The 14,265-nt window shown below is 34.7% G+C and overlaps 1 protein-coding gene across 1 annotated transcript; it reads right to left on the bottom strand.

Annotated features, from left to right (window-relative positions):
- Positions 1-10,228: 10,228 nt before the first annotated feature.
- LOC137400393 (probable serine/threonine-protein kinase clkA) lies at positions 10,229-13,929 on the bottom strand. Its single transcript, XM_068086720.1, has 3 exons — positions 13,780-13,929; positions 10,472-11,028; positions 10,229-10,427 (listed from the first exon to the last, which is right to left on the bottom strand). Exons 1-3 carry the CDS (start codon positions 13,927-13,929, stop codon positions 10,229-10,231), a joined length of 906 nt encoding a protein of 301 aa, XP_067942821.1.
- Positions 13,930-14,265: the final 336 nt, after the last annotated feature.

Here is a 14,265-nt window from a genome sequence, read left to right as displayed (position 1 = left end):
ATGGCATTTAACATTAACTCTGCAACTAGTAAATGCAGGGGTTTTGCGTAAGTTTATTGGAGGACTGTTCCATTGTGATGGTACTCTGTATTCAATTATTTTGTGATATAAAGCGGTATAAAATAATGGTGACGGTAGATTGGATTTCAAGAATCTGGTGTTATAGTGTGAATATTTCTTGGTTTCGTCATCACTTGCATAAAAATTTTAATGAGCTATCAAGATAATTTTATAATGATAAAGTTTATCAACAGGCAACACAGCTGAACAAAGCTGAACAAACAGAGACCGAGATAAAGTTATCGTGGTGGTTTATTGAATATTGTCCGCATTAGAAGTTTTTGTGATAGAGCAGCTTTCAAGTAGTAATAATTACATAGTACAACTTCTAGTGTGTCGGCTCTTCAAGGTTTGATAAACAAAAAAACATGTTCTTATTCAACACGCAATTTGATTTTAAAGGTAGGAAACAATTAAATGCTTTAAGGTTTTAGTAATTGCGCAGAATTTGCTGATACACATTTAACTTACATGAATTTTCAAAAATACTGAGCTAGCTGTTTTGTTACAAAAGCTAATAACCATAGGTTTTTTAAAGAAAACATTATGAAATATTTAAAAAGTCAATTTATGTTGCTGGCCTACACAAGTATTTTATATAACAGTTTCTGAATAAAACCAATCACTGCACAGCTTTATGATGGGCTCAACATGTTACCGCTAAATTCTTATGCTTTTTAGTTTGGATTACTGGTCTGACAAAAGTGAAGCATCCCTTGGCTTTTCAGAACATTTTATGAGCAGTGTGAGTCAAAATTACACTTTCAGAGTTAATGGCCTTCTCGCTATAGGTACGTATTTGCTAACTAAATCTGCTCATTTAAAATGTATTTATAATAATAAAATTTTAATTATGCCCTTAGTAGGGAAGAAGGAGTCCTTTTATAATATAATAAAATTTGCCTTAGCGGAAACAAATTTTATTGAATTTAGTTATAGCTCATTTCTTGTGAGTGAATATACTAAAAATAGTGCAAAATAATCTACCACATAATAATGATTTAATCAAAGAACTGTAGTTTGACTCAAAACTTTATTACTTACAACATTTTTGTAGCTGCCTCAACCGCCTTATAATAGGGCAGGTTGAGACGTATTGTGTGGCAAATTGAGACAATATGTAATCACATGAAAAACCGCGGATATATTTTCAGAAACGCTGTTTTTTGAGGCAAGTAAACATTAGCATGATAAGGTTAAATATTACAGTTTGCACGCTAAAAGCATATGATCTGATTAGTCTTTGACTATGTCTAAATTTAAACATCAAATATTAGTTTTTCTAAACTCGAGATGTACCTGGACACAGCACAAAAGAGGTTGTGGTGACACAAGCTTTATGCGACGCATTTAAGGGAGGCAGGGTGTTTGTCACATGTGGGAGAAAAGTGAGCAGAATGACATTGCATTATTTTGCCAGATAGATTGCTTTGTAGGATAGATGACTATGATGGTTGTCTAGAATTAAGTTCAATTAACAGCAGGAGTGACACCTTATGTGGTGTGCTAAAATTAATGAAGTGTGCCAATCTTTTATTCAAGTTTAGCGCAGTCATCTAGCAATGATCATGAATTAGCCTAAAGCTTCTAGATGGAGCATTAGTCATATATGACTTTGAGCTGCATTATGAGCTGCATTATGCAGGAACAAACAAATTAAAGTGGTATAGAGTTTCCACAAGCACTCACACAGCAAACAAAAGTGACTAAAATTCTCCTCTCAAGAAGTCATCTGTCAGACTTGTTTTAATGACTTGGATGCTACAATTTTAAGGTCTACAAGAACTGTAATCAATACAGACTTATTCCTAGTGTACACCTTGCTCGCAGGGAGATTGTTCTAGTGAATTTGCTTGAAATTTGCAAAGAACTTGCTAACAGAATGTTAGTTAAAGGCTGTAGACCTAGCCAGAACTAATACTGTAAAGGTTTCATGTGCTTCACTACTCCACCAACATAAGACTGAGTGTGAAGAGCATATACATGTGTTCTGCTGTAATCATAAGTGGTTACAGTGAAAATCATGCAACAGCCAATGGTACAGGCGCAAACAGCTCTGCCTCACTACTGCAAATGTTCAGGCTTATATAGTGGGTAAGCAACCTCTTGTTCCACTCGATTGGACTGGACTCGGCTCGCCATGGCTCAGCTTGGTTTGCCTCACACATACAGTCAATCACAATACCTCTGGTTTATTATTGACAAGTAGCCATTTCTCTGTATAAAACTTTGAGCCCAATCTTTTCTTACCAACTCATTATTAGCCTGTGACTGTGGACTCGTGAGGCTATTAGCTGATGGAAAGAAAAAGTCAACAGTTGAGTTCCTCTACAGTCAAACCATAGTATATGGGAGCAGATTTAACAAAATTTTTGCTGAGCTTCTGCTTTTTTGGTAAATATTTGGTGCGAGGCCTGATACCCATTGCTTCTTCATTTGCAAAATCTATACATTATTAGATTTATCTGCATCAGCGTCTTTCCGGCTTCTCTCAAGCTAAAGTTGTTGTCAGTCATTCATTGAAAGGCATGTTTTAAAGGAAACTGCAGGTCTCCTCTACTCTCCACAATACAGACAGGCAATAACACCAAGTGTTAAATTCTAGCGATATATATATTTAAACGAATAAATATAAATCGGAATACAAGTGAGATAGGCAATAAACTATATGCAAACATGCAGAGAGTGTACGCCATTGACCTATTAACTAAACTACTATTACTATATAAATTATAGTTAATAGGTCTGTGGTGTACGCATAAAACTCTGCCTTAGCGATCGTTTCGTGTTTCTTTTATGCCTTTTCTTTCTTTTAAGGCTCCACCTCTTTTTCTTTGTTCTTCGTTTGGCTTTCTATTATGGTTTCCTCGGTCATCTAGACATCCTCAATGATGACCGAGCTTTGTTTTGTGCTCAGAAGGTTTGGTCCTGTGACTGTGGTAGCTAGGAGGTCAATCGTTACGGCCCTGGTCACACCGCTCTGCTGTAACAATATTGCAATTTTTTTGCAGCATCCTTATTTCTTTCACTAGTTTCCTTTGGTAGGTTCTAACCATGTTTCGCCTGAACAGCAGAACTTCAAGATAATTACAGCATTAGTAAACTAGCTGGTATCATAGCTACCTAGCCAAAGACTACCAGTTTCCATTCATATATATCAAAGGGCTAATTCAGACAGCGTCTCAATTTGCCCCACCAATACTGTCGCAACCAGTCCCAAGTCACCTGGTAATAAGTAAACTATGTTTTATATAAAACTAGTAAACTATTTCATAACTTTAGTAGCATGTAGTGAGCATCTACAATTAAAATATGTCTGAATCTGAAACTAGTTTTCATATTGATCTTTTCCAAAGCATATCAAAACTGATGATAGTAAGAAAATTGGTAAAACAGGTAAAAAAATTATTGCATCTCAAATGATATTTTACAAAAGCTTTTAACCAATATGGCTGGTGCTAGCAGGAAATGTCTTTTAAAGCAGAAAAGACAACTCACAAATACAAAGCAAATTTGAAAAAATGTGACGGTCTGAAACTTTCCGTGTCTCAACTAGCTGTAGCTTCTTTTGCATTAGAATGGTATTCCAACTGAAGCATTCTAGACGAGTTCGACCTTTGACAACTTTAAAAGTTTATTCATGTTTCTCTAGTTTATCTTATTGTTATAACTTTTGATCTACACTGGTTATACTTGATAGAAATAAACATGCTTGTATTAAATTAATTCAAAAGCCTGTCACTATGTCAATATGTCACATGTTTCAATATGTTTACAAGCGTATTCGTTCACACAATTAAAGAAACCTTTGTTCAAGAACTTTTACACAAAATGCCAAGCAGGCCATTTTGGATGCGTTAAAGAAAAGAGGTATCAGCATTGCTTTAAGATTTCAGTTGCACTTTTTCAAAGAATAAAATAATTAGGTAGCAGTCTATAAAACTAGCTAGAATGATAGACTAGAGCATAGTAGTTTGTAAAATAAGAATCGAAAACTTAGCCTTTTACAACTTACACGTTGTTTTGGAACACATCGGTGTCTAGGTGTTTGCTTTGGCGCTCTACTATAACATCATTTGAAAGTAGAATTTGGTTATTTTTTCTTGTGAAATTTTTATTGGTAATGTCAATCATGCCTGAAGTTTTAGCATCAGAATTTCTTTAATTTGCTAACCAATTGATTTATGAGCAAACTAAGTCATTTATACGAATATACAATTTTAAAATGACCCATGTACATGTATGCCTATATGACCTTTATATAAAATGTATATACTCACCAAACCTTCAAAACTTCTAACCAACAAGTAAACAAGAAAGTAAAACTGCCGGCAGCTAAACAAGTTTTAGAGCATGTTTGATTGGTTCAAGAACACAAGATTAAATAACTAAACATTAGAGATACCCTTGCATTACAATACCATATACTGTAGCAGTACAATATCGTATACTGTAGCAATACAATACCGTATACCGTAGCAATACAATACCGTATACTGTAGCAGTACAATATCGTATACTGTAGCAATACAATACCGTATACTGTAGCAGTACAATATCGTATACTGTAGCAATACAATATCGTATACTGTAGCAATACAATACCGTATACCGTAGCAATACAATACCGTATACTGTAGCAGTACAATATCGTATACTGTAGCAATACAATACCGTATACTGTAGCAGTACAATATCGTATACTGTAGCAATACAATACCGTATACTGTAGCAGTACAATATCGTATACTGTAGCAATACAATACCGTATACCGTAGCAATACAATACCGTATACCGTAGCAATACAATACCGTATACTGTAGCAGTACAATATCGTATACTGTAGCAATACAATACCGTATACCGTAGCAATACAATACCATATACTGTAGCAGTACAATATCGTATACTGTAGCAATACAATACCGTATACTGTAGCAGTACAATATCGTATACTGTAGCAATACAATACCGTATACTGTAGCAATACAATACCGTATACTGTAGCAGTACAATATCGTATACTGTAGCAATACAATACCGTATACCGTAGCAATACAATACCGTATACTGTAGCAGTACAATATCGTATACTGTAGCAATACAATACCGTATACCGTAGCAATACAATACCGTATACTGTAGCAGTACAATATCGTATACTGTAGCAATACAATACCGTATACTGTAGCAGTACAATATCGTATACTGTAGCAATACAATATCGTATACTGTAGCAATACAATACCGTATACCGTAGCAATACAATACCGTATACTGTAGCAGTACAATATCGTATACTGTAGCAATACAATACCGTATACCGTAGCAATACAATACCGTATACTGTAGCAGTACAATATCGTATACTGTAGCAATACAATACCGTATACTGTAGCAGTACAATATCGTATACTGTAGCAATACAATACCGTATACTGTAGCAATACAATACCGTATACTGTAGCAATACAATACCGTATACTGTAGCAATACAATACCGTATACTGTAGCAGTACAATATCGTATACTGTAGCAATACAATACCGTATACTGTAGCAATACAATACCGTATACTGTAGCAGTACAATATCGTATACTGTAGCAATACAATACCGTATACTGTAGCAATACAATACCGTATACTGTAGCAGTACAGTATTTTTGATCCACTTTTGTAGGTAAATAATACATAAACATAGTTAAGCTCATTAAACTCATAGGCTCATTATTCTATTTGCATCAATTGTGTTTTTGCAGGCTGCACAATGCAAGAGGAGATTCCTTTAAGTTTTCAAAACTTGTTAATAGAAATGCAAGTTGCTTTCCAAAAGTGCTCAGATGTAAATTTCGTACACACGTCATTTCCACGAATATTTCTTAGAGATGTTTTGAGCAAGTGGGTGAAATCAGCATCTCAAACTATCGGGTTATCATGGAGCGTAATAGTGGCAGTAAGTAGAGCTATTACCTAACTATCAAACACCATAACAGAACTAGCACAAGTTTGGGGGCAAATAACTTCTCATTTTCTTAGAGGTATATCATTATGTTTGAAACTTTTGTTTAAGAGCACGGATATAGTTATAATTTTTTGTAATTATCATTTTTTACTGCAAATTGATAGGCGTTGACAATAACAACGAACGAGCAAATATTTTAATCAATTGAACAGAATTAGATATTAAGGCGATGTGAAATAAACTAACACTTTCAAGGGTAAAATTATAATGAAAAGTAAAAAATTTAAAACGCCCAATACACCGCTTCTTTTTTTCTAAAAACCTTACTAAACCAATTATTTTTGCAAGGCATTTCATATGAGTGCTTGACAAAGTTCAAACCAGATACAGAAAAAGAATGTAGAAATTTGAAAAAATCCAAAAGCACAATATAGGATAAGCAAAAATGTGCAAAGAAGGCAACTTGGAAGAAAGTGATGTTTGCTAGACAAGCTTATAGGTTAGAGAGTACGACACATGGTAAATTGTATTGCTACTGGAGGGCAACTATGTTAACTTCCTTGTGCTCATGAAATACTTCAAATTCATTGAAAACTTTTTGCCAGTCCGAACCGGGGTAAATTATAACAGTTAAAATAAGTATTGTTTGGAACTATTGCAAAAATGAGGAGGGAAGTAATTCCATAGTAAATTGTGGTTCAATTATTAGTTCATTATCCTGCAGAGCAAACTACAGTAGCCACTAATCGACAAATACTAAAATAGTTGTTGGTTTGTTAAATTGGACCTAATCAGCTCAAATTGTACTTACAAGATTTGAGACTATTTTTAAGCATTTGAATTGCAAAGGAATCGCCGCAACGCTTCAGTGTTTACTATTCATTGAGTGTCAACCGTTTTGTTTGAGTATAAAATTACAAATAGTGTATATTCATAAAATAAATGTATGAAACACAGTTAAAAGGTCACAGATACAGTCAGCTGCATATGATGATGCTTTCCTGAGCTATGCTGTAACATCACTTGTCTTGCTTTGTATATAATGCTCTGGTATGTCTAGGTTTGGCCTCCCTCTCTTCAGGGTTGAATAGTCGTTATCTGCTAGCTCGGCAGCTAGTCGGACTCTTTGGTGACAGCTCAGTGGCCAGCTGGTTCATTTTCCACCATTCGGCTGCTGGTTAGCCGTATTACTGACTAGCTCAGTCTCTGCCTGGCCCAGTGTTGTCAGAGAGAACCTCTCTCGGCTTGTCTGTACCAGGCGGTTCTGTCGTCATCTGGTCGGGCAGTCGGCCTTCAGTGTGCAATGAGTAAGTGCGCAGTAATTACTCAGCTAGAGTGATTACTCAGCTGCAGTAAGTGTGCAGTGATTATTCAGCTGCAGTAAGTGCGCAGTGATTACTCAGCTACCGTAAGTGTGCAGTGATTACTCAGCTACAGTAAGTGCGCAGTGATTACTCAGCTACAGTAAGTGTGCAGTGATTACTCAGCTGCAGTAAGTGTGCAGTGATTATTCAGCTGCAGTAAGTGCGCAGTGATTACTCAGCTACCGTAAGTGTGCAGTGATTACTCAGCTACAGTAAGTGCGCAGTGATTACTCAGCTACAGTAAGTGTGCAGTGATTACTCAGCTACAGTAAGTGTGCAGTGATTACTCAGCTACAGTAAGTGTGCAGTGATTATTCAGCTGCAGTAAGTGTGCAGTGATTACTCAGCTTCAGTAGGTGTGCAGTGATTACTCAGCTACAGTAAGTACGCAGCGATTACTCAGCTGCACTAAAACCTTCCGGTTAGAACATTGACTTTGAATCGAACAGATACAATGAAAAAATGTATTGGTATTATTGTAGCCAAGCCAATGTTGGTGTTATTTAGTAAAAACTTTTCTACTGATCACTGGCTATCATAGACTCAAAAAGATCAAACAATTTCTATGCGGCTGTCAAATAGAGGTGGCATTCAATTGAAGGGTGGCACTCTATTTTTCCACCATTTTCTTATGGTGACGGTCAAATAAATGTGGTGTTAAGACAAAGGTTTTACAGTATTTGAATGAATATATATGAATATGCTCAGTGTATCCGTTCAACCAGCAATGAAAAGCAATGAGTTTCTCTTATACTCCATACTTCGCTTCTTCTGCAGCTCTTCATACGCTATAGCCACTCATAGGCCACGCCATTAATTCAAAAGTGCCAACTTGGTACAAGGTCGGCTTTTTGAAAGCTTAGTCGAGAGGTGACAGGTTCTTGCTGGCCGACTCTGTAGGCCAAGTGTAGGCCCGATTGTAGGCCGTTCTCTCAATTGCCGGCTTTCTATTAGCTTGGCTATTCTATTTTCAGCTCAGTAGTCGATCAGTGCCTGCAGTCTTGGCTTGGTGGTCACTCGGTGCCTGCAGTCTTGACTTAGTGGTCACTAGATGCCTGCAGTCTTGACTTAGTGGTCACTAGATGCCTGCAGTCTTGGCTTAGTGGTCACTAGATGCCTCTGGTATTGACTTAGTAGTCACTAGATTTTTTCATGTTTAACTAGGTCGGTACTAGGCTATTGGCTAATAACTAGTAACTGGCCGTTTGTGCTTCTGGCCAAGTTGAGAGCCGAGATGGTCTCTCCTCTTGAGTTTTTTGCTAGTCTGGAGAGAGGTCGAACTGGTATCATGGCTCAAACAAGATTAATCAGTTCTGAGGGCTCTCGTCAACCCTGGGCTTTAGTGCCTCTTGCCATATCAATATATGCTTGGTTTTAGTTGCTGATGATTGGGGCCCATCTAGCGAATACATGTGTGCAAAAGTACGGCTACTCTAAAGAGGTGAGAACAAGAGTTGAGGAAATTACAGATGGTATTGTAGATGTTCTCATGCATTGCCGTAAGATTACAGACCTGAACCGCTGCTCCCTTTGGGTAGGTCTACATTATACTCTAATAAATTTTAAATTACAAAAATATTGATGACTGAAGCAATAATTTTATGCTTAGATAAACATGCTAATTTTTATATTCACTGTAATATGGCATTAGATTGACAGCAAACAGAAAGTTATGCAATTAAATTGAAAATGTTTACTTAGGATGTGATTTACTTAAGTGTTCCTTCCTATGGTCACCATCTAAGCTACATGTATTTAAACAGTAAAAAATAGTTAAGGGGCATCATAATTTATATTGAAAGTATTTAAATAACACAGGTTAGTTATTTAGAAGTGTACTTTAAACAAAATATCAAACTAAGCCATTTATCATCAGATAGCAATACTACCACCATTTCAATTGCATAATTAGAGCAGCATTGCTGTACATAAAGTATAGTAAATTTAATGAGGGACAGTTTCTTCCTCAGGTCAAAATAATAAAATAATTAAACAAACTACTTCAAACCAACAACCATCAGTACTCAACATACAATCAAACAACTTAAAAGTCTCTGAAAAAGCTTGAGTTGCCATGACTACCTATATAAGCTAACTAAAATGAGAGAATAACTCTTTAACTGATATTTAACATTATGATATTGCCATGCCACAACAAACTGAATTTTGAACAGTAAACAACTTTTGGATTTTATACAGTTGCACACGTTTGAAACTGCCATGTACATGTATGATCTCTCAGCACCCCTTTGTTTTCGCAAAGAAATATTCGAAGCGGTGATATTGCTCTGGAAATAATTCTTTCAGATGTTTAATTTGTGTGTATATACAATCACTAAATTTTATCACAAAACGGTATGAAGTATTTCACTTTTTCAGAACAATGTGGCTGTCAAAAGAGACAGAGATGGAACAATTGAGCTTCCAGCCATTCTACCTGGTGATGGCACCTGCCAGAATAGAGACTTAATTCTAGGTCCAGTCTTACCAGCAGATGAGCATGATGCCAGAATAGCTCATATACCTCTAGGAAGCTCTGAGTTCATGGGCATTGCCAAATTCAGTCCTAAACCACTTAAAAATTTTGCCTTGGATACTGTTGAGAATCATCTGCAGCTAGATGAACACAAACTAGCATTTTTTCGAGATCTTGTTAACTGAGACCCAAAATTAAGAGAACTTTTTCTTGTTTTTCTATGAAAGCAATAATAAAACTAGTTTTAAGCATAGTGACACTTAAATTTCCTAGTGAATTGCTATGTAAAATTTGAGTTTGGCTAGTAAATGGCAAATTTTTTTTAATGTAAGCAATTTTTGGACAATATTTCCGGAGTCCTTTTTTAGGTTAATTTGCTATTATTACACTGGTTGCTACCACTATTATACTGTTTGCTACTATTATACTGGTTGTTACTATTATACTGATTGCTACTATTATACTGGTTGCTACTATTATACTGGTTGCTACTATTATACTGGTTGCTACTATTATACTGGCTGTTACTATTATACTGGTTGCTACTATTATACTGATTGCTACTATAATATGGTTGCTACTATTATACTGGTTGCTACTATTATACTGGTTGTTACTATTATACTGATTGCTACTATTATACTGGTTGCTACTATTATACTGGTTGCTACTATTATACTGGTTGTTACTATTATACTGGTTGTTACTATTATACTGATTGCTACTATTATACTGATTGCTACTATTATACTGGTTGTTACTATTATACTGATTGCTACTATTATACTGGTTGCTACTATTATACTGGTTGCTACTATTATACTGGTTGATACTATTATACTGATTGCTACTATTATACTGATTGCTACTATTATACTGGTTGTTACTATTATACTGATTGCTACTATTATACTGGTTGCTACTATTATACTGTTTGCTACTATTATACTGTTTGCTACTATTATACTGATTTCTACTATTATACTGATTGCTACTATTATACTGATTGCTACTATTATACTGGTTGTTACTATTATACTGATTGCTACTATTATACTGGTTGCTACTATTATACTGGTTGCTACTATTATACTGGTTGTTACTATTATACTGATTGCTACTATTATACTTGTTGCTACTACTATAATGGTTGCTACTATTATACTAGTTGGTATTATTATACTGGTTGTTACTATTATAGTGGTTTCCACTATTATACTGGTTGCTTTGGACAGCATTGTAGCATTTAGTCACTGCATCGCGAGTCTATAAACAATAGCATAACTATATCTAGCAACATCTTAGGAACTATCCATGTAATTGTTCCTTGTTCTTAGTTTAATCCATTCTAACACTGGGTTGACAAGTTAGAGTGTGGCCCACATTTTAATAAACATAAACAAAACAAACTATAACATTACGCACTTTAGGAACAATTTTTGCTTGCAACATGCTTTTTGATTTTATACATTTTATAAAAATAAATGGAAATTTTGCAAAAGCTATGTTGAAAACTATGCAAAGTATGCAGAAAACTACACAAAAATTCTGTCAATCGATATATATATATATATATATATATATATTCTGTCAGTCGATATATATATATATATATGTATATCGACTGGCAGATCTATATATATATATATATATATCTACTCATGCTACAGACAGTACTGTTTCGGCTATTGAAGCCTCATCAGTGCAGCTCAGAGCTTAGACAAGGGACACAAACCCCATTACCAATGAGAGTTGACTTCCTGCCACGAAACAACTAAGTTGCCTCGCAGATTTTAAGAAAGTCAATGTGCTGGCACCAGAGTGCTCAAATCACAAAAGTGATGAGCTTTGCACAAAGGCTAATAGTGCCGCACCTCTCACAGAGTGCTCAACCAAACCGAAGTAAGGGAGCATATACTCATGCTACAGACAGTACTGTTTCGGCTATTGAAGCCTCATCAGTGCAGCTCAGAGCTTAGGCAATGGACACAAATCCCATTACCAATGAGAGTTGACTTCCTGCCACGAAACAACTAAGTTACCTCGCAGACTTTAAGAAAGTCTATATATATATATTAAAAAAATTTGGCTCTGAAAAATTAGGAGGCGTCCAGGGAGCCTCCTAATTCTAGCAGTGTTTATAGTGCTTAACAACCCTATAGAAGTCTTATATGAAGTCCTATAGGTCTTATATATATATATATAAATACATATATATATATATATATATATATATATATATATATATATATATATATATATATATATATATATATATATATATATATATATATGTATATATGATATATGGTATATAGATGTCAGTATATAGACCATTTGAGACTTGTATGACAGTCTGATAATGGGCAGTTGATTATGTCAGGAAAAAACAGTTTACAGTTACTTATACCTTACTAAAACTAGCAAGCATCCCAAACACTGAAGCAAAATTTCTATTATATTTTCTTGGAAGGAATAACAAAAAAACACTGGAGTTTATACCAGACAAAGTCAAGCCAATCAAATAGGTCAAAATTGTTTTTCATAGTAGTTGCTTTAGTTATTGAATTGAAACTCATCTAGGATAACTTTAGATACATGTTTTAACAGCGTTAATATGTGCCACATTGCTTCATATACAATTTTGCTACAGAAGCAACAATATGAAGAAACGCACTTAATATATGGAACACTTAGCTATTTTCTTAGAATATTGTTGCTTTACACAATAAAAGAAAACATTTTTTGAAGTTGCTTAGGGTACATGAATCATCATCTACAGTCTTCCCACAGAAAGACTAACTAGTAGCTATTATATTTGTAGAGATGAAAAAATTATGGTAACAACGGTTACTTGAATTTAAAATTTTGTTTAGTACAATGAAATAAGATGCAGAGATTGTGATTGAGAGTGAGCATAGAGTGTTGTTAGCAGTAGGCCTGACCACTTATCTACCATACTTGTATATATGGGCGGGTTCATAAATAATGATGGAGCATTTAGAGTTATTTGAAGCTAATGGCATATACACATTTGTTACCATTATAAAAGTCTTTAAATTAATTGATGCAGCATTTCCTTGGCTTCCCGATAATAAAACGTTTACTGCTTTCAAAATAATAGTTCTGGAGCTATAAAGTGGAACTTGCGTAAATGATTGGAACTCAAAAAATTTGTTTTTTTGTGCTTTGAATTCATTTTTGTAAAACCTATCTAAGTTGGCTAGGTTTTAAAGCCTAAGACTTTGAAAAAACATTGGCTATATATTCAAGTGGTTTGATTAACTTTGACTTTAGCTTTATCTAATCAAATGTCTCAAATGACTATCCTGGAAAATTTGAATGATGAGATATATGTTTAAACATGATTTACAAATATTAAGTTACTAGAAGAACTATGTCCATGTTTTTTATTGTAACTATAAAACACACATAATTGTCTTAGAAAAAGAGGATAATATACTATTGTTATTGATTATGTAATAAATTGTAGTGACAATACATATTAAAATAATAAAAATACATGTTTCTACTAAAACTATAAAGGGAATGAAAAAATGCAGCATGTATTTACAACACAGTATTTTTTACTATGAGAAACAAAGTAGTAAAACTATTTAACATGTTCTGAGTTTTTTTTTATAAAAATATACTGTTCTCATTTATTTAGACTTTGACAGATCTTAAAAAGCTGAAACTAATTCACATCCTGGCTAACTCGACCATGTGCAAATTTATAAGTTCTTGTTGGAACAAGATGGTGAATAAACTGTGTGCGTTTAAAAGCTATTATATTTTCTATCAGCTATTTTATTATATTGATATATGAAAGGTATTTATATTTGGTAAACTATGGTTCTTAGCTAGCATGGAAACGCACATCAAAATATTATCATGTACTGAACAAACACAAACATTATGAGGCATATCATCTCGAGGACATGCTTGAGCAGGTCTAAGCTCAGCAAACTTGGTTCTACCCAAAGGGTATGTCTCATTGTACTCCGCCTTGTAGAGCTCATGTGTCTCACTGAAGCTATTGTAAGGATGGCGCTTCTGAACCATTTCTCAATTGACGCGTTTACAATAGTTCATACCTGGAGCTTGTGGGGATATATAATTATATCTTCTCTTATATAGAAAAATAGAACTTTCTCAACAGTGGCATTAGCTTTTGGCTGCCTGCAAGGTCTCTCATCAGTGTCTATTTCTTTAGCTTACTACACTCCAACATGAAAGGCCAGCTTGGGCACACCTTGTCTAGATCTACGAGGACTGTTAGATAGAGCTTTTTACAGTCTCTTGATAGCTTTTCCTTCTGAATGTCTGTCTCTGAAGGCACCAACTACAATAAAAAATTTGCAAATGCAAAATCATTTTTTCACACATTCAAACGTTACA

This window comes from Watersipora subatra, chromosome 7 (assembly GCF_963576615.1).
Source record: "Watersipora subatra chromosome 7, tzWatSuba1.1, whole genome shotgun sequence".
In the NCBI taxonomy this organism is placed as follows: domain Eukaryota; kingdom Metazoa; phylum Bryozoa; class Gymnolaemata; order Cheilostomatida; family Watersiporidae; genus Watersipora; species Watersipora subatra.
Note: the sequence above shows the minus strand (reverse complement) of the source record. Positions and strands in the feature narration are given on the sequence as shown.